This window comes from Uranotaenia lowii, chromosome 2 (assembly GCF_029784155.1).
Source record: "Uranotaenia lowii strain MFRU-FL chromosome 2, ASM2978415v1, whole genome shotgun sequence".
Lineage (NCBI taxonomy): Eukaryota > Metazoa > Arthropoda > Insecta > Diptera > Culicidae > Uranotaenia > Uranotaenia lowii.
Window position 1 is genome coordinate 411996304 of NC_073692.1, and position 17204 is coordinate 412013507.

Below are 17204 nucleotides of genomic sequence, written 5' to 3' on the forward strand. Positions count from 1 at the left end.
GTCCAACGTAGAAGAGTTTCTGGATGTTTTCTAAGGTGACTCGACCTACCTAAAGTACAAATCGAAGACGCTATTTGACAATGAGTACATGATGTACATGATGTAGCATCCTAATGAATATCCCTTTGCTGAAAAAATAGGTATAGGTAGGCTGAAAGAGTAGGTATATGACAACAACAACGATTTTATCAATCGCTAGCCAAACTGACCCCTTTAGTATCAATCAATGGACCTGCATAGGGTTCAAAAAAAAAAACGTCGCACCCATCGAAATGTGAAAAATCACCGACTGTGTTAGGGGCGAGTTTTAATTTTCCAGGAGAAAAAGCGCCGTCTGGAGGAGGAGGACCTCGAGGAGCTGGAGCAGCTGCATCGTTCCCAAGAAACACGAAAGTTCTATCAGAATCTCAACGTATCCCGCAAATTTTTCGTGCCGCAAGACGGATCTGGGTGGGACAGAGAACTGCTCCTGGAGGAGTGAAAGGAGGGGATAATATGCCCTATCTATACAAGAAGGGCGACAAATTGGGCTGTGAGAACTACCCAGCAATCACTGTCCTCAATGCCGCCACAAAGTACTGTCCCGAATACTCCGCCGCCTAACGCCACAAGCAAACAGAATCATTGGAAGTCATCAGGCCGGTTTCATAGAGGGAAGGTCTACGACGGACCAGATCATCACCCTACGGCAGTTCTTCCAAAAATACTGTGAACACCAAATCCTTAGGCACCATCTATTCATGGACACGATCGACCGTGACGAGCTATGGAAAATCATGGAAAAAACAGCTTTTTCGGGAAGCTGACCAGGCTGATCCGACGATGGTCGGAACGCAGTGCTGAGTGCGGATTTCGGGTGAATTGTCGAGTTCATTTGAATCGCGCAAGGGGCTTCGACAAGGCGATGGTCTATCCTGCAAGATGTTCGACGTGGCGCTAGAAAGTGTTATTAGAAGAGCGGTAGACGGAATGCGGGTCACGATTTTGAAGAAATCCAGTCTTTGCCGACTACATTGACATAGTCGGCAGATAATCTGCGGCGATGGGCCTGCTTGTCCAGTAATAACAAGGTCACGATCAACGGCCACGAGCTGGCAACTTTGGCACACGCAGTAGAACGTGGAGGCAAAATGCAGAAGTGTAGAGGCAAAAGATGAACCACGAGCTCGCGCAACTCTGCGGCGAACCCAGTATCCAGAAGGTGGAGAAGGCTGGATGGAAATGTTGCGAGAATGCCGGACGACTGTCCTGCAAAACATGTGTTCGCGGCGAATTCGATAGGCATCAAACGAACGAGGTGGTTAACCAATTGGAGCGTGATCTGGCGAATGTGGGATGCCCCAGAAATTGGAGAACGGTTGCCATAGACCGAGTGAAATGGAGAAATGTTGTTTATGTCGTGACGGAGTTCTAGCCATGATGCAAATTATGTCGTGACTCGCGGACGGTATAATACGGAAATATAACAAAAAAAGGGTCCTCAACAATGAAAATCCAACATGCGGCTTCAGGTTTCAATTGCCTTCATATTTTCTCACATGTTAGTAGCATCTCTATAGGTATGTGTAGCGCATTTATAACTATTCTAAATAATCCTCAACGCTCGGATGCAAAAAAACAGTTCGTCAGGGACTTCGGAAGAAAATAAAAAGCCATACCTTAATTTACACCTCACATCTATTCCTGGTTGGTACAATGGATGAAACTATTATAAGCTAGGTATATCTTAACGACCTGTTAAGATCATTTATCCAGGGCGATCTTCCCGAGGTTTGAAGGGATCGCTCCATACTCGCATGTCTGGAAAGAAAAATAATCGATCAAAATAGTGTTAGTATCGACGGAAACGACGAGGCACCTTTGAAATGAATATCGCATTAAATGAATCAATGATGTGCTGATTATACCAGCCGTATGAAATGATCATCGAATCTCAGCGAAAAAGGATTATACCGATCATACAAACTTGAATCTACAATTTTTGCTCATAGATGGCGAACAAATGCTATGTGGAGCCAGTGGTGGAGCTATAACACTTCCATGAGTACGCCATCTGTCAACATTGAATGTTGTCATGAATATTGTTAGTGCCTAAACAACATCATAACGCCAGGATTTTGTCTAACTTATTCCATCAAACTTATAAAATTGGTCATCAAACCGAATCACTTATTTGATTCTTTGTGGATTGTGGAAATTCACATTTAATTGATCACAGGCAAAAATTCTCGCATATTTTTATTTTCTGACAGATATATTGACTTGTCACACTAATGCCATCTATGAGAAAGTGGCGGTTATAAGCTCAAGCAACATTGAATTATTCCTTTTGAAAAAGTAAAATGCAACTTACTTCCAGGCTGGATTTCTTCCTGTTTCACACTGCTTCTGTTGACCTTCTGTACTTTTCCTGCAAAGTGTTCAAAAACCTTTAACAAATTGACCCTCACAAACATAATTAAATTTACTCACGGTACTGCTCCGGATTAATCATCGGTTCCACGATGATCGGATAACAGGTGATACCGATGATGCCCACAATGGAACCGATAAACATGTAATAGTTACTCCCCCTCAAACGCATCTTCCTGCAGCAGCCGGGCAAACTAAAGGGTTTTCTTGAACACTGACAGAAACGTTATTGCGAAAGACCGAAAACGATTTATTTCTGAAACATATTCTTGTGCCAACATGCGAATGGATCGGAACGGATGGTGAAATATTTTGTTATGCAAAACGAAACACTCAAAAAAAAGTGCATCGAGCGCTTTCGGAAAAGTGACATTTTCAACCCCTGCGACTGACAGTATTTTTTTCTATTCTCTCTCATCCTCGAAAAGAGCAAAGCGCGAACAGCTAAAATACTGTCAGCTGTGTGAAAAAAAAAACAAAAAAAATTTAAGTCGGACATCGCGCTGCGTCTTTTTTTGGAACAGAAAAATAATCAATTTCAGCCCAGATTTGTAATATTTCCGTGAAGATTTTGCGCGATGACCAACGTAACGGTGGTGTTTGAGTACGAGGAACCGGAACACTGCCGACTGTGCCTATCGGAGGGCACCGAGGACAACGAATTGTGTGCGATCCGAGAGGAGGGCCGGGACGACGAGCAGGATCTGATACGGGTCATCCGGGAGCTGCTGCAGATCGATCTGGACGACACGGACGATGCGATCTTTGTGTGTTCCACCTGTCTGGAGAGTTTGGAAGAATTCTACCGCTACCGAACGGTTTGCCGTCAGAACAATGTCCACCTGAAGAAGAAGGCCATTGCCCGGAAGCAGAAACAGATCGAGTTGGCCAAAAGTGCCATCGAAAACACCAACGTGCTGGATTTGGTGGGCGATGGTGAACCCATAAAAGTGATAATTCGAATGAATGCCGAAGGCAAGACGTCCTTGAGGCTACAGGTAATCGTATATCTTAAATTTTTAAACCTGTGTTCTAATTTCGATTTTTACCTCAAATCTTTTCAGGTACAATCCAAAAAGCAACCATCTACGGAAGTAAATGCGACAAACTCCAGTAATTCCGATCCGAGCACCAGCAAGGCCAGAAGCTCACCGGAACGTTCAAAACTACCAACACCAGAACCGCAATCGACTCCGGCAATCAATCCCGCTGCCCTGAAACCTTCGAACAAATTACGTCTCTCCAATCTGATCAGTTTGCCCAAGCAGGACTTTTACTTCTTCAAGCTGCCCAGCGGCAAGCACGGGCTGATCTACGGCGGCTACCGATACTATGGCTTCATTCCCCGACACAATCAAACCTTCTGGATGTGTGAACAGCGCAAAAGCCAACGCTGTGACACGATGCTGTTTGTCGATCGAGCCTACGGGACGTTCTTCATCAACCGGGGTCACTGCCACGATCCGCCCACGCTGGAGAAACACATGATGGTGTTCAAATCGCAGGACGTACTGCCGGATGTGATCCGAAAGGAAAAACTGCGGGAACAACAGTTGGCCCTGAAGGTAAGTGTCCTTGTCTTACCCATTTGATTCTGCGAGATTATGATTGGATCGGGCTCAGTGAATCACTATGAAAGTAGCTTCGCATTGTGCAGCTAGGTTTTTGTCATTCTGAAATGGGTTACTGGAATACCTAACACTGTAAGAAGAAGTTGGCTGAAAGAAGAAGAGAGTTGTATCTTCCTCTTTGCCAGGCTCCGGCTAGCTCGTTAAAAATAGCCCAAAGGAAACGCAATAGCTGTTTCCAAAAGAAATTAAAAAAGACAACACACACACGGTTGGTCTTGAGGGCAATGTAACGGTTCACATACGCAGTGGTTCTTAAGACTCTTTCCCATTATGAAAATCTGGTGAAATCGACAGTTGTTTGGGCTTCAGAAGGTTGATGAACGAGACAGGTTACCTTGAAGTGACGTTATCTTTGGTGTTTGTTAACTCAGGACAACAACCAATTGATTTATTCGATTTTTTTTATTCTTTCATTCAGAGCAAACACCAAATCACGGAAGAAATTCAACTGCCGGAGGATGAGCTGAACATAAAGCAGGAATCCGACGACGACGATGACGAAAATACGGATGAGGACGACGAAGAAGATCCGAACACCGACGATGAAGCTGATGCTCAAAAATTGGCAAACTATCAAGACGATAGTGACGAAAAGGATCATGTGAAAAATGTCGAAGTTAAGTCTGAAAACCCGGAAGAGCACTCCTCCCATTGTGCGAGCTCGCAAGTTCAAATCGAAGCCGGGGACAATACGTACATCATTCAAGAGCTCACATAATAGTATCTAAATCTTACCTAACATTCCAAGAACCGTGTATTACGTTAGACTAAGCTAAAGCACAGTCAATAAAATTCGCTTTTCTTGTTAATACCATGTGTGCACCGCACTTTTATTGATTCCGACATCCGATAGTTAAGCGTTTCTCCAGGAGGTTAAAATTCTCTCGATACAAGAGTTGGTATATGTATGTAGGGTATAGACGACAAAGTTACAGATAAGCAATAGTAAATGAATATTCTATATACACAGCAATGGATGGACACACTAAGCACATTTAAAACCGGTCTCCAGTCCCTACTCCTTCGAACTGGCGACGCACTCGCGTATCTGATGCACCATCCACTGGACGCCATCCTGCAGCCCTTCACCCGTTAGCGCATTGCTGGAGCTGATGTGCCACGGTTTGTCCTTGATCTTCTCCAGCCCCAGTCCGGCCGCAATCTTCACGCTGCTCAGCGCATCGGTACAGTCCATCTTGTTGGCAAAGAACAGTATCGGAACCCGGCGATTGGAAATGTCCGGATGTTGGAGCAGTATTTCCAACTCATCCTTGACGACGACTGGATAAAAAAAATCGAAAATAGTTTGTAAGTTATGACTATCCAAATTGGGGTCATCCGTCATCCATCCTACCCAATCGCATCCGGTCGCTCGAATCGATCACAAACACGATGCCCTGGCACGATTTGAAGTGATGCTCCCAGAGGCTGCGGTACCGGGTCGCACCGGACATGTCGAATGCGGTGAAGAATACTCCCTGATCTGTGGAAGAGGGAGCAAGAAAGGAAAGAAAACGGTTATATTACAGCTAATTGGGGCATTTTTAAAATAAGAGAAGGTTGAGATTCGATCCGTTTCGAATTTGGCTCGCTTCAAGATAAGGATCTTTACGTGAATCACAACTGTCTTAGGGCAAAAACATGTAAGTTCAAGCATTATTTTCATTTTTAGTCATTCTCATAATGTTTGTCCTTTTTGTTATTTTTACAATTTTTGATGCCTATACCTACGTATCTTAAAAATTTTTATCCTTTGCGTCATTTTTATTATTTTTGTCACTTGCGTAATGTTGGCTTCTTTTATCATTTCTGTGCTTGTTGTTGTTTGTTAAGTCATTTTTGTTATTCCTGTTCTGAGGGTTGTACCTCTGTCCGCGGTTTTCACATCAGCGGTATAGTGTTTGGCGGTACGCTATTTTGGCGGTTTACCATTTGGCAAAAGGACCTAAAACGCGGCATGACAATTGGCGGTTTGGTCGATTTGGCGGTTTACCATTTGGCAAATGGTCTTGTTTGGCGGTGTTATATTTTGCGGTATGAGTCTTTCCGCGGTTTGTCTTTTTTGCTATATGCAACATTTCGCGGTAAGATATTTGCTCAGAAATATACTGAGCAAATGTTGTACCCAAATCTTTTTTCTGGTTTCGAGACGTAAAGCGTACATACATCATGCTAGTTCGATCGCGCAGCGTGAGGAAGCGGCCTCTTAGCTCTAATCTATGTTTCTAAGACGGTTCAGTTTTTTCTAGGTCTACAGAAAACCTAGGAAGGCCCCGTGTTTCCAGGTTTACCCAAAGCTAGGGACAATCACCTAGCCCGGTCCGCAACGCGAAGCGTAAGGACCATACTTCACTCTAGTTCGAACGCGCAGCGTGAGGAGGCGGCCTCTTGGTTTTGATCTATGTTTCTGAGACGGCCCCGTTTTTTCTAGGTCTACTGAAACCTAGGAAAGCCCCGTGTTTCTAGGTTTACCCAAAGCTAGGGACAATCCCCTAGCCCGGTCCGCAACACGAAGCGTAAGGACCATACTTCACTCTAGTTCGAACGCGCAGCGTGAGGATGCGGTCTCTTGGTTTTGATCTACGTTTCTGAGACGGCCCCGTTTTTTCTAGGTCTACTGAAAACCTAGGAAAGCCCCGTGTTTCTAGGTTTACCCAAAGCTAAGGACAATCCCCTAGCCCGGTCCGCAACGCGAAGCGTAAGGACCATACTTCACCCATAGTTCGAACGCGCAGCGTGAGGAGGCGACCTCTTAGTTATGAACTACGTTTCTGAGACAGCCCCGTTTTTCTAGGTCTACTGAAACCCTAGGAAGGCCCGTGTTTCTAGGTTTACCCAAAGCTAGGGACAATCCCCTAGCTCGGTCCGCAACGCGAAGCGTAAGGACCATACTTCACCCTAGTTCGAACGCGCAGCGTGAGGATGCGGCCTCTTAGTTTTGAACTACGTTTTTGAGACGGCCCCGTTTTTTTTAAGGTTTACTGAAAACCTAGGAAGGCCCCGTGTTTCTAGGTTTACCCAAAGCTAGGGACAATCCCCTAGCCCAGTCCGCAACGCGAAGCATAAGGACCATACTTCACTCTAGTTCGAACGCGTAGCGTGAGGAGGCGGCCTCTTGGTTTTGATCAACGTTTCTGAGACGGCCTCGTTTTTTTCTAGGTCTACTGAAAACCTAGGAAGACCCCGTGTTTCTAGGTTTACCCAAAGCTAGAGACTATCCTTGTAAGGACATCCTCGTAAGGACATCCTTGTAAGGACATCCTCGTAATTATGATCCATGTTTTTAGGCCGGACTTTTGATCTTTGAAACAGACCGCGAAGTGACTCAGTTGCCAACTATCCATACCGCCAAATAGTCTTATTCGCAAATTGGGAAACCGCGTAATGTTACAAACCGCTGAAAGGCAAACCGCCAAAAGAGCCATATGCCAAATGAGAAACCGCCAAGTGTTACAAACCGCCAAATGGTAAACCGCCAAATAGGTTCATACGCGAAATGTCATACCGCCAAAACGAATACCGCGAAATGGTTTACCGGGAGCTGTGATACAATCGTTCTGAGGTCGCAGCAGAATACGCACAATCGCTCGAAGCAACGCTGCCGGCAGAGGGCGAGCTAGACGAAGCCGCTTTCGAGGACTGCTGGAAACCATCAAGACAGTCATCTACAGCGTTGCGGTGAACATAATCGTGCATGTGGAACGATCTCAACGGAACTACTGGTTCGACGAGGAGTGTAGGAGGGTGATGGACGAAAAGAAAGTCGCGCGGGCGGCAGTAGTGCAGAGAAGTACCCGTCGAAACGTGGAAAATCAACGACAGCGGAAGAGCCATCGAGTCGGAATTTTCCAGGAGAAAAAGAGCCGCCTGGAGGAGGAGGAGCTGGAGCAGCTGCATCGTTCTCATGACACACGAAAGTATTATGAGAACCCGAAAGGTGCCAGGATAAGAACGGAGGCATCCTGACAGTCAATCGTGAAGTGATCAAAAAGTGGAGCAGCATTTTGATGAGCACCTGCACGGCGCACATGCAGGAGACCAACACGGTGGGGGAAGTGATATAATAGACTGGTTGGGTTGAGGGTTGATAACAGAATGAGTTTATTAAGAACTATATAAGTGAATGGTTACTATTCCAACATCCCCCCTTAACCGTGACTATTGTATCCCAAGTGCTTGTCTTCCGGTTTCGAAAGTGGCCAATGGTAGAGATTTGGTCAACAGGTCCGCCGTTTGATGTTTGGATCCAATATGTTCCAGCTTGAGAGATTGTCAGCAACTTTCTCGCGCACAAAATGATGTCGGATGTCTATATGTTTGCTTCGCTGTGAATATCCAACTTCATTTTCGACAAGGCAGATGGTACTCTTGTTATCGCAGTAGATTGTCACCGGATCTGAATCTCCAAACAGCTCTTTCCGCATTCCCTTCCACCAGATCGCTTCCTGTGTAGCAGCAGAAACCGCCATGTATTCCGCTTCGGTCGTTGACAACGCCACCGTGGTTTGTTTTCTACTGCTCCATGTTATTGGGCCGCCGGATTGAAGGAAAACGAATCCGGTGATAGATCGTCTTGAATCAGGATCGTTTGCTCAGTCTGCATCGCTGTAGCCTAAGAACCTTCGATCAGCTTTCTTCAAATAGATCAGTTTCATTTCTTTCGTGTGCTTCAGGTACCTCAGGATACGTTTTGCAGCCGTCCAATGTGCTTTCCCTGGATTACTACTAAAGTGACTAACAGCATTCGTAGCATAAGCGATGTCGGGTCGAGTACCTTGTATCAAAAACTGAAGACCTCTTACTAGTTCCCGGAAGGGTACGTTGCTCATGGCGTTCCGCTCTTCTTCGGTTTGTGGGCACATCTCCTTCGTGAGCTTCTGGTTGAAATCGGCAGGGGTAGACGCAGTATTACAATCAACAACACCAAACCGATTAAGAAGATCATCTATGTAATGCTCTTGATCTAGCATCACCTCGTCCGTGGTTCTGGTAACTCGGAATCCTAGGACCTTGGTCGCCAGGCTTAAATCTTTCATCTGGAATTTGCTTTCCAGAGTCCTCTTCAATTCATCCACTCGTTGCTGGTTGTTCGAAAATATTAACAAATCGTCCACATACACGGCTACAATCAAAATCGATTTATTTTCTATTTTGTGTCGTCTCTGGATCGCTTTAGACCAGCTTTTCGCAGTTGCCTATCCAGCTTCTGGTTCCATACACGACTTGCCTGCTTCAAGCCGTATAATGCCTTCTTTAGTCGACGATTGATTCGGATGAGCCTGATCTACAAAACCTTCGGGTTGCTCCATGTAGATCTCTTCCCCGTCGAGGTCACCTTGCAAGAACGCTGTTACTGCATCTATTTGATGTATTTTCAGGTCCAAGCGAGCAGCAGCAGCCATCAGGTAACGAACGGTAGCGTAACGGACAACTGGGGAATAAGTTTCCGTGTAATCGACTCCCTTGACTTGTGAAAAACCTTTGATCACGAGTCGAGCTTTGAAGCGTTCGAGTGACCCATCGGCATTCGTCTTCACTCGATAGACCCCTTTGCACTTCAATGCCTTCCTCCCGCTGGGCAAGTCCGCCAGCTCCCAAGTACCATTCTGGATTAGCGACTGGTATTCTGTTTTCATGGCCTCCTTCCACTGCAAACCGTTAACGCTCGTCAGGGCTTCGTTCATCGTTTGGTGGTTCAGTCAAAATATCCTGAGAGGAGGGGAAACCTTTTTAGGAAGAATACCTAATCTCATATGAAAATAGCGCTGATGTGGTCTAGTGGATAGGCTGGCGCGAGTCTGGTAACCCAGGCGTACTGGGTTCGATTCCCGGTATCGGCAAGAAAAACTTTTGGGTTCGAATCCCATAAGTGAGATGCGACAGGTGAGATGCTTGGAGAGTAAGTAGAGGCCAGTCTCGAACCCACCCTTGTCCTTCCTCCATCTGGTATCAGGAGAGGTTGGTTTATCATCTTGAACTGCATTCTGTCCATATCCAGCCGGAATGGGTATAATGAGAGCATGATGGTCTAACCAACGTCTCATGATCGCTTTCTATTCTACGCTGCCTACTCTAAACTTTGAAATTTTCTTCTCCAAACTATCTCTAATTTTCATTTCCAGCGTCAGCTCCCCGAGCTATTTGAACGCCACAAAAAAAAATACCTAATCCCATATGAAAATCTCGATACTTGCCTGGGAGTAAGCGCTCCCGCTCACTGCGCCTTACCAACAATTCTGGGTCCTCTGAGTGTGAGGGGAGCGCGGACGCAGGCTGTTCTTCCTCGCTACCATCTTCAGCATCGCTGTACTCGTACCAATTCGATTCTTGATCATCGCTCGATACTATATCGACCTTCACATCGGTAACTGGCGCTTGATCCACTTCGGAATCAATGACTAAGGAAACAGGATCAACTTCTGCTGAGAGCTCTTCATCGTGAACGGAAACACCAAACTGATCTTCATGCAGGAAAATAACGTCGCGGCTCACTATCACGTTTCTTTTCTTTGGATGACAAACATACGCCTTGGAATTTTCGCTGTATCCCATGAAGAGACACTTCTCCGATTTTGGGTCCCACTTCTTCCTTTTTTCGTCTGGAACGCGTACCATAACCTCCGAACCAAATACTCGAAGGTGGGCCAAATCCGGTTTCCTGCCAGTGAACTTTTCTTCGGGTATTACCTTCAATTCCGACATCGGCGAACGATTGATGACGTAGGAAGCCGTAGCCACAGCTTCCGCCCAAAAACGTTTTTTTCAATTTGGCGTCACACAGCATGCTCCGAGCTCGTTCGACAATCGTTCTGTTCATCCGCTCGGCTAACCCGTTCTGCTGGGGAGTGTAAGGAACACTGGTTTCATGACGAATACCTGCTTGACGAAGAAACTTTTCCATGTTGCTATTGAGGTATTCTCTGCCATTGTCGGATCTCAGACACGACTATCAAGTGTTTGGTTTTCAGCATACGATTTGAAGTCTTTTAAAGCACCAAAAACTTCACTTTTCGTTTTCAAAAAATAGATGAAAACCTTTCTGTTAGCATCATCCACAAACGTAAGGAAATATCGGCATCCTCCGATCGATTTCAGTTGGGTGCTACTGTTGTAATTGATTCCTGTTGCCATTCCAGTTAGACGTTGCATGTTACCAACGGACAAATGACCTAACCGTCGGTGCCATAGTTTGAAATTATTCCGGGCTTGAACCAAATTCGCCGACTCGGTGCGTATCTTCAGCTTGTACAGACCGCCAGTTTCCTTTCCGATTGCAACGATCTCCTTTTCTGGACTCAATACTTTGCAGGACTCTTTATTGAAGACCACTTGGTACCCGTTTGAACAGATCTTGCTCACGGACATGAGGTTGATCGCCAACTCTGGAACACACAAAACATTGCTGATGGATGGTTCACATTTCTTACCATCGCAATCGGCGTCTAATTTGACAGATCCTTTCGCCACAACAGGAACAACGGAATTGTTCGCCACGTTGATACTGCCAGACATACTAGTGGCTTCTTGCATAACGCTCCTATTCCGGCAAAGATGAGTGGTGGCTCCAGAATCAAATATCCACTCGTCCGGTCTCGTACACGCCTCCACTGTGTTATACGCAGCGAAGAATGTTGCATGTCCGCTTTGCTTTCCATCTCGCCCCGATTTCATGGATCTTTTCCTCTCACCTTGCTGCTTGCATTCGGACGCATAATGGCCCAATTTATTGCAACGGTAACATTTTATCGACGATTTCTCAACGCCCTTCGTCTGTGCTTTCAGGTTCGAATAAAAAGCTTCTTCACTTGAGCCAGATTGTGAATTGCACACCTTCACATCTTGAAGAATCTTGGCTTTAACAATGTCCGCTGTCAGCTTGATGCCAGATGATTCCAGTCCAAGAATCATAGGTTCGTAGCGTTTTGGCAATCCCTTCATCAGTTAAGTGTCACTACTCTATGACTGCAACCTTTAACACTTACAGTCACTTTCGATGTTTCGGAGATGTTGTAATAAAAACACTTGTTTATCAGTTGATGACCAAATGTAAACTGATCATATATTTTGTATGATAAGAACACGAACCGTATTGTGGTGGGTAGAGAGAACACTTCTCTCTCTCACATACATTAAGTAAGCGAAACGGTATTCGCGCTTAAGGTCGAATGACATAATAATCAGCAAACTTGCGAGCCACGTGTCGTCGGCTTTAAAACCAACCTCGGCCAATTTATGACTTGTGGAAAAAAGCTCGCTGACATATTCCTGCGTCGATTTGCATATCACCTCTTCTTCTCGCTCCGCGCCAACCAATCATATTGCCGTTAACTTTCGCAAAAGTCCGATTTTTCTGGTTGAGCCATCGTCCTCGTACGTGCTTCGAAAATTGTCCCATCCTTTCTTCGCCGTCTTCGCATCTCTGACCAATCCGTAGATACTCGGGTCGATGCTTAGACATATCGTGGCCAATGCTTGCTCGGAAACCTCGTCGCTCACCGCCGGATCTTCATCGTTTCTCGCTTTCACTGCGCACCAGGTCCGTTCCTTAATAAGGACCATCTTGGTCGAGAAAGCCCAAGAACTGTAGTTCTCCGAACTTCGTAGAATTTCCCGTAGGACCATCTTGGTCGAGAAAGCCCAAGAACTGTAGTTCTCCGAACTTCGTAGAATTTCCCGTATGGAAAGAGCCACAGAACTGCTTCCGGTCTTGATGTTTCTCGAATTTTCCATTTTCTTGAGAAAATTCTTCAACTTATTTATTCTGCTAAGCAACCAAACGTTACTATGTAGCTTGCTGGGTACACATCCTGATATAATAGACTGGTTGGGTTGAGGGTTGATAACAGAATGAGTTTATTAAGAACTATGTAAGTCAATGGTTACTATTCCAACAGTCATCCTCAAGGATTTTCTCAACCAACTCTCATAATCGACAACTTCAGGGGGTGGATAACATTGGACAACAGTAAGGTTTGATTTATTCGACAATTGAAGAGAGATCAGAGTAACAGTAAGGTTTGTAAAACGTAAAATATGAATCCGGCTACGACTATTCTTGCGTTTATCTAGTCCCTTTTTTTAAGGCCACATGGGTTTGATAGCATAACATAACGGATCACTAACTCCTCGTTCATGAGTTGCCTTTTTTCACTCGAATGCCAAAGTAAAGTACTCGGAATGTGTCTTGTGTTCTCCAGTGTTAGGCAAATGAACTTTGCTAACTTTCGAAATCTCTTATTTGAGGCGACGCTATTCTGGCTTTGATAAACTTTCCTGTGAGATGGACCTATTATTTTGTTAGATTTATTGACGTTTATATTTACAGTCCCCCCACAATCATTAGTCACTTAACGTATCTTTTCACCACAAAATGCTTGTTTATTCGGTTGTTAGTTGACCAAATACCATGCTTTGCATGAATTTCAGTCATGAAATGCTTCCTCTTTGAGTTCAAATGTGTTTTTGTTTTCAGTTTTTTAAAAAAATATCATAATTTACCGAGACAATAAGCGTTTTTCAAAACCACAATTATGGGTCAAAATTGGAGCACGTAACAATTATTAGTCATTGCTCACAATTATTAGTCACATAGAAGTCCATGGCAACACCCGAATATCAACATGGAAATCATCGCGATTCTGGTAAACATTCAGGGGCATTCTTTGATAGTATAAATTCAAGGGACATTTGGGTAGAGCTATAGCAACCAAGAAATGTTTTGCTTTACCAGCAAAAAAGTGACCCATGATTGTGTGAAATTTGGTAGAAGTTGTAACAATTATAGGTCAATTTTTTTTTGTAAATAATTTTGAAATTTCGCGTTTTATTCGCTCAGTTTCATTTGGAAAACGTAAACTCGTCCTTTTTGCTTATATGAGACCTATTTATTTTGTTGGAATTTTCCAAATACACGCATCAGGGGCTTAACGGTTTGAGATGTGAACCTTATAACATTAGAAATTTTTGCGATAGTTCAACAGATAATTATTAACGTATGATAAAAACTATTCAAACAGCAATTTTACTGGTATTAAGCGCACACATAATATTTTTAATGCATTTTGATGATATTATCGATTAACTAAAAATTGTAGTATGAACATGCATTTTTCTTTAAGTTCAGTAGATATAAGCAGTTCAAATGGCCGGTGACTAATAATTGCGTGTGACCCATGATTGTGGGAGGACTGTATACAGTTTTATAAACCTTCACGGCAAACTGAGTTTTTAGTCGTTGCTCCGAACTACATGAAATGTTAAAAAAAAATCATAGCCAGCCATGCAGATACTCAAAATGATAGGCGAAAACAATATTCCTAGGTACTCATAGTCATATTCTTGACTTAAGCTACACACAAAATTTTCGGGGCCGGAATTTAGCAAAATTTTGCTCAAATTTGACCAGCTAAAAATTTAGCAATCAAATTAGCAAATTTTTTTAACTTAAAATTTAGCAAAATTGTAAAATTGTGTCTGGGATAAATTTTACTCATTTTATAGCAAAAAAAATGGTCGTTTGCTAAAATTTGAGCACATTTTTTATTTTTATTTATTACTAGAATTATAGTGAATTCCAATCTATCCGTTGGTTTTCTTTTGAATTATTAATGGATTGTGATATTTATTTATAAGAGATCGGTAGATTTGTGTTAATTTATTTAAAATTAACCTCGCATTATTGTTCATCGTGTCCGACTTCAAAACTTGAACAAAACATTGCTGCTTCTATCGGTCATAATACGAGGTGCTTGTCTGGGATTTCGTTGTAGTATTTGCAATACTCGGTGCGATCAATTACATCTCTGACCATTGCCTCGGGAAATCGGAATATTTGTCTGCCGACCTGAGCGCCCAACTGATGTGTAACGCAGCCTTTGTGCGTGGGATTGCTTTCAATTTCTAAAATTAAAATCAATGATAATGAACAATTTCTTTTTTAAGTCGAGCAAGATACTTACTTTTACCGGAAAGCACGATATAGTGTAATCCGGAGTTGATGAAAAGCTGCCATCGGACTAGTGAGCACGGAAAGATATACCGCCAGCTCCAGTGTCTTTTGGGTTGAGTAATTAGAATTTATCACTGCATCAAACTCTATTGATGCTCTTTGGGATGCATCATATTTAGGAGATGGCTGTAAAATGTTTGAGACTTTATAAAATTGGCTCCCTACGAAACTTTAAAATAAGATTTTAATTTTTCAACTTTAGATCATATGCAATTTTTTTAATTTCAACATTTAGAAAATAACTCTGATTAAGACATTCATTTATTTTTTTAACATGAAAATACGCAAAAATCAATAATCAAAGAGATTCCAAATGAAGTCAAAATAAGAATCGTTTCACGACTTTCAATCAACGTATTTTATGGAAACTGCCTTAGTCATAATAGTATTTGTTCTTCTTATCAAAACAGAAATGCTTTTCAAAGCTGAAGATGATGAACATTTATTAGCATTATTTTTTTAAATAGTTTATTGACGCTTTAACCTAAGATTTAACGAAATTTGTTAATTTTAATTTAATTTACTATTAGAAATCACGCCTAGTGGGTTTAACTTTCAGATCACGTTTTTCAAAAATAAGTATCTGGAATTGTTTAAAAAGCAATCGCCGTCTATCATTTCCTAATTTCACTTACCCGGTTTAATCATCTGGAAGTGATTATGGTAATCTTTCATTTCTTTGATGACCATCGTTATCTGCAGAGCATTTTGGTAGTATTTTCTTAAACTTTCCAGGAAATCGAATTTTACACGATTTCATATCTCAACAACAATATTTTATGTTGTTTTGTGATCACATGACAAATAATCTCGTTTTTTTATTTAAATGCATTTACCAGGAAAAAATCAACAGAATATTTTTCACTTTTCCTGTTGGTCATGCCGAATTCCTCTTCGTCGCTCAAGTTTTTTTTTTTTTTTTTTTTTTAAACGAACACAAACACATACAGGATCTCAATGAAACATGATGTTTCCTCGAAGAGATTCCCTTTTTCTTAACTCTAAGCGTACATCTTTCGAGGATATGATGGCTAGCATCTTACAAATGCTAAAACCACGAACCCACCGAAAGTGCACTATGTATGCCGTGACCGGGATTCGATCTCACACCCCCTGGCTTAGAAGACTTGAAGGCTGTCCTCTACGCCACGGGCAGCGGCCTCAAGTTTCTGATCTGTCGGATCAGCGGGCACTGCTGGTTGGCCTGGTTGGTTTAACAACTTATGCAGATGCAGTGGTTGTGGAACCAGAGCGAACAGGATCAGCTTTACCCTCACCTTGATACCCGCTGGGACACGGAACATATCGGATACGACAACACAAAAAGCTGAAAAGATTAGAAAGGAACCGGAATTGAAAAATTAGAAATGCTTTTCTTGTGTCAATTTACGAACTGTTGATGTGAACTTACCAGGAAACATCGGCAGAATATGTGCCATGTCGACCACTACTTGCAATATGCAGTTCCTGTGTAAACAGGTGCCCCAAACGAAGTAACTGTTGTCCTCCCGGTAGCAAGCAAACCGGACAGTTATACAGTCAATCAATCGGTGGTAAACCGAACGCATCGGAATCGAAACCAATAACACCTGGCACAGATTCGAAGGGAATTGAAAAAAAAATTAAACTTTTTCCACGCACCGCACCGAAATCGCGACCGAACGTAAAATTTGAAGATAGAAAACAAAACATCAAACGTGCACGGTTTGTTCACAGACTAATAGTTTGAGTCTATGCTATACAAGAATGCTAAAACTAGTAGCAAATGGGTACTTTTTACTCAAGTTTAGCAAAATTCACGACGAAATGCGAAATTGCTAACTCAAAAGTAAAAAATATTTTTGCTAACGGAAAGTAACAGCGAATTTTTGCTAAGTAGAGCCCCGAAAGTTTTGTGTGTACTAAATAACGTGCAGAAAACAGTGATCACACATCCCATCTTAAGCCAGGAAAGCAGCGCACCGTCCTAAGTAGTTAGGAAGAGGTATTGCTGATCTACTCTTTTTTTCTATTTCTGCGATAGCTGATTTGGGCTCCCGTAGGGTACCACTGTAAAAAAAATTTCAGTAGTCAAGAAAAAAATGAGCATTGTTCGACATAAGGATTATTTATCGACTGAAATTAAATCGGATGAACAAGCGGAAAACATTGAA

General features: G+C 42.9%; 3 protein-coding genes and 1 long non-coding RNA gene across 6 annotated transcripts in view; 1 reads left to right on the forward strand and 3 right to left on the reverse strand.

The window, feature by feature from the left end:
- Positions 1 to 1659: 1659 nt before the first annotated feature.
- Positions 1660 to 2787, reverse strand: LOC129749908 (small integral membrane protein 20). The gene is made up of 3 exons (XM_055745034.1): positions 2473 to 2787; positions 2354 to 2410; positions 1660 to 1800 (listed from the first exon to the last, which is right to left on the reverse strand). Exons 1-3 carry the CDS (start codon positions 2582 to 2584, stop codon positions 1748 to 1750), a joined length of 222 nt encoding a protein of 73 aa, XP_055601009.1. The 5' UTR covers positions 2585 to 2787; the 3' UTR covers positions 1660 to 1747.
- Positions 2788 to 2847: 60 nt separating this feature from the next.
- Positions 2848 to 4857, forward strand: LOC129749905 (uncharacterized). The gene is made up of 3 exons (XM_055745027.1): positions 2848 to 3410; positions 3477 to 3977; positions 4462 to 4857. The coding sequence occupies exons 1-3, from the start codon at positions 2991 to 2993 to the stop codon at positions 4759 to 4761; spliced, it is 1221 nt and encodes a 406-aa protein (XP_055601002.1). The 5' UTR covers positions 2848 to 2990; the 3' UTR covers positions 4762 to 4857.
- Positions 4841 to 17204, reverse strand: part of LOC129749907 (ADP-ribosylation factor-like protein 6) — a 37800-nt gene continuing 25436 nt past the window's right edge. For 2 of the 3 annotated variants that reach the window (XM_055745031.1, XM_055745030.1), the window contains 2 exons: positions 5398 to 5526; positions 4841 to 5324 (listed from right to left, as the gene is read on the reverse strand). In XM_055745031.1, the coding sequence (XP_055601006.1) occupies positions 5059 to 5324; positions 5398 to 5526 (395 nt within the window). In that variant the 3' untranslated portion in view covers positions 4841 to 5058. Of the gene's footprint in view, positions 5325 to 5397; positions 5527 to 5774; positions 5915 to 17204 lie in introns of those variants that run through there. The other variant, XM_055745032.1, reaches the window with a different exon arrangement.
- On the reverse strand, positions 14683 to 16297 carry LOC129749909 (uncharacterized). Its single transcript, XR_008738213.1, has 2 exons — positions 15002 to 16297; positions 14683 to 14942 (listed from the first exon to the last, which is right to left on the reverse strand). It is a non-coding gene; the product is annotated as an uncharacterized LOC129749909 (long non-coding RNA).

What these genes read in the sequence shown, in the direction of transcription:
- LOC129749905 (XM_055745027.1), top strand. Translation starts at nt 2,991, where the DNA reads ATGACCAACGTAACGGTGGTGTTTGAGTACGAGGAACCGGAACACTGC. An exon ending in AGACGTCCTTGAGGCTACAG is followed by an intron (nt 3,411 to 3,476) that starts GTAATCGTATAT and finishes AAATCTTTTCAG; the next exon opens with GTACAATCCAAAAAGCAACC. An exon ending in AACAACAGTTGGCCCTGAAG is followed by an intron (nt 3,978 to 4,461) that starts GTAAGTGTCCTT and finishes TCTTTCATTCAG; the next exon opens with AGCAAACACCAAATCACGGA.
- LOC129749908 (XM_055745034.1), bottom strand. Translation starts at nt 2,584, where the DNA reads ATGCGTTTGAGGGGGAGTAACTATTACATGTTTATCGGTTCCATTGTG. An exon ending in GATTAATCCGGAGCAGTACC is followed by an intron (nt 2,411 to 2,472) that starts GTGAGTAAATTT and finishes AACACTTTGCAG; the next exon opens with GAAAAGTACAGAAGGTCAAC. An exon ending in GGAAGAAATCCAGCCTGGAA is followed by an intron (nt 1,801 to 2,353) that starts GTAAGTTGCATT and finishes TTTTCTTTCCAG; the next exon opens with ACATGCGAGTATGGAGCGAT.